General features: G+C 61.6%; 1 protein-coding gene across 1 annotated transcript in view; it reads left to right on the top strand.

Moving 5' to 3' along the window:
• TMEM8B (transmembrane protein 8B) overlaps positions 1-2,816 on the top strand; it is a gene marked incomplete at both ends in the record, with an annotated part of 5,920 nt that overhangs the window by 2,839 nt on the left and 265 nt on the right. Inside the window, 5 exon segments of the mRNA XM_009578000.1 lie at positions 206-394; positions 603-726; positions 2,216-2,358; positions 2,558-2,706; positions 2,795-2,815. Of these exon segments, the coding sequence (XP_009576295.1) occupies positions 206-394; positions 603-726; positions 2,216-2,358; positions 2,558-2,706; positions 2,795-2,815 (626 nt within the window).

Raw genomic sequence — 2,816 nt, 5'->3', positions numbered from 1 at the left:
TGCTGTGCCCCGGACAGGGCAGGGCAGCCTGGGGGGCATGGGCTGGGAGATGGGTGATGTCAGGGAAGAGGCAGGATTTGGGGTGCTCTTGGGTCATGGGTCATGTTTTGGGAGTTCTTGGGTGATGGAGCACAGATTAGGTGCTCTGAAGGTGGGATGATGGCCTGGATTTGGGGAGCTCTTGGGTGATGGCCAGTGGGTTAGGGCACTGCTAGGTGGTGTGCCGTGATCCGGGTGCTGTCAGAGCAGGGGAGATGCCTGGCACTGGTTTAGGGCCATCTCCTCCTCTGCCATCAGAGCTCCCTGCGTGGTGAGAACGTGACAGTGTTCGGGTGTCTGAACCATGAAGTCCCGCTGACGTCCGGTGACAATGCATCGGTCACCTGTGAGACAGGTAGGCTGGGCTGTGCCTGTCCCTCCTGCTGTGGCCGGGGGGGTTGCACCCCCCATGTGTCCGGTGAGAGACTGGGTGGGAGATGGCAGAGACCACGGGGGCATCTGGCCTCGGAGTCTGGCACAGGGTGCTTTGTCCCTGTCCCATCTCTGCCCAGGGGAAGGGGGTGCCCCCTGCCCTGCTCACCCACAGCTCTCCCTACCCGCAGAGTCCCTGGCAGGCTTCCTCCTCTCCGTCAACGCCACGGCCAGCCTCAGCCGCCTGCGGATCCCCTACCCCCAGACGGGCAGCTGGTACCTGAGCCTGCGCTCGCTCTGTGCCACGGAGCACGGGTAAGAGCCCTGGCACGTCCCCTCCCTGCGTGCCCGGAGGAGATGTCCCCACCATGGCCTGCATCCATGTGCGCTGTGGGTCCGTGGATGTGCCTGGCCCCTGCGCTGCGTGTCACCGCTCACGTGTGTGCACGTGGCTTCGCGGGCTGTGTGTCACCGTGTGAGTGCATGCGTGGGCGCGGATGGCTCTATCTTGTGCCTGCCTGACCATCTGTGGGTCCTGCGGCTCTTCCCTCTGTCTCTCGGTTAGGAAGCGCCTGTCAGCTTGTGAACGCCGTGCATCTGTTGGTGCCTGCCTCTCTCCGCGGCAGTGCCCATCTGTACCTGTGCCCGGGAGGGGACTGGGCTGTCGCTGTGAGGAGAGGGCTTGGCCGTGCATATGAGGGGACAGCTCTGGTCAGGCTGCTGTGCCCCTGCTCTGCTCAGCATCTCTGGGGACCGGTCCTGTGTCTGCGGCTCTGCTCCTGGCCCATGTGTCTGCTTGAGAGCCCTGCGGAGGAGAGGGGCTGTTGTGTGCGTGTGTCTGCACATGGGAAAGTCCATGTAGGGCTCTGTGCCGTGCAGACGGCACTGTGTGTGTGTTCAGTGCATGCATGCAGACAGCACTGGGTGTTCGGTGCATGCACGCGGATGGTGCTGCATGCAAATTTGATGCATGCATGCAGACAGCACTGCATGCATATTTGGGTACAATGATGACGGTGACCCAGACAGACATGAGGGAGCCCAGGAAGTCACAGAACTGCAGCACGTTGTACTCCATGATGCAGAACACCACGATGCCCGCACAGATAGCTCTGTGCGTGTTCGGGGTTTGTGCAAGCAGACAGGGCTGTGTGTGTTCTGTGTGCATGTGTGTGCAGATTTGACCTTGTGAGCACACGCAGGGACAGCAGACACACATGCAGACGACGCTGTGTGCATATTTGTGCATGTTGGAGTGCCTGCATGTGTACAGGCAGCAGTTGGTGTGTGCTGTCAGGACGTGGGCCTGTCTGTGCTCCTGCGTGCTGGAGCTGCCGAGGTGCTGAGTGTGCCCAGAGCCCTGTGCGTGGGCGGCGTGGGGCAGTGAGGGTGCTGTGCCTGCTCTGACTCCTCTGCTGCATTTCTAGTTCACGCTGAGTTGCCAGTTGCAGTCGGTCCTTCCCCGACACAGTCACATGCAGGCATTGCAGGGCATAGTGTTCGCACAGAAAAACCCAAATGAAATAGGAGCCAGGTGAGTGCGTTGCTAAAGGCAAAGCGAGTCTAAGCGTGGCCGCATTCCTCCTGCTCACCCAGCCTGCCACAGAAACTTGCAGCACACATGATCCTTGGTCACCAGCTCTCAGCTGCCATACATAGCACCAAAGCAGCTCACTTCCATGCTCACCCAGTCCCTGGGTCTCCCACCACCTGCGAAGTCTGGGTGCAACGGGTGCTTCTGGTGGAGGCTGGAGCTGCTTGAGGGGCACAGGGTGAGGGCTGACCCGTTTCTCCTGCGACACAGGTTTGAGCCCTGCATCAACGTGACGGCCGAGGTGTACCTGCGTGCCTACCTCTCGCCCTGCATCAACGACTGCGGCATCTATGGCCAGTGCAAGCTGCTGCGCACCAACAACTACCTGTACGCCGCCTGCGAGTGCAAAGCTGGTGAGAGCTGCCCCGGGCACCCACGGTGCCCGCTGCACCCAGGGATCCCCCCGGCATCCTCCCTCCCTTCCCAGGGGTTGTGCACCCCATTAGTCCCCCCATGCCAGCTCTCCTTGGGGGCTCTGGAAAGAAACTTCCCCACTCCCTCCCCAGCCCCTGCAAGTGCTGCAGGGGTGACGGTGGCTCTCCCCGGCCACAGGCTGGAACGGCTGGGGCTGCACAGACAACGCCGAGGCTTTCTCCTATGGCTTCCAGCTCCTCTCCACGTTGCTGCTATGCCTCAGCAATGTCCCCAGCCACTACCTCCTGGAAGCTGCCGTCTACATCTTCACCATGTTCTTCTCCACTGTGAGTGTGGCGTGGGGGCAGCTGAGGGGAGCAAGTGAAGGGCCAGGGCTGTGCGGAGCAGCTCTCACACCCTTTCCCCCCATCCCAGTTTTACCACGCCTGCGACCAGC

This window comes from Fulmarus glacialis, unplaced genomic scaffold, assembly GCF_000690835.1.
Source record: "Fulmarus glacialis isolate BGI_N327 unplaced genomic scaffold, ASM69083v1 scaffold30195, whole genome shotgun sequence".
Lineage (NCBI taxonomy): Eukaryota > Metazoa > Chordata > Aves > Procellariiformes > Procellariidae > Fulmarus > Fulmarus glacialis.
Note: the sequence above shows the minus strand (reverse complement) of the source record. Positions and strands in the feature narration are given on the sequence as shown.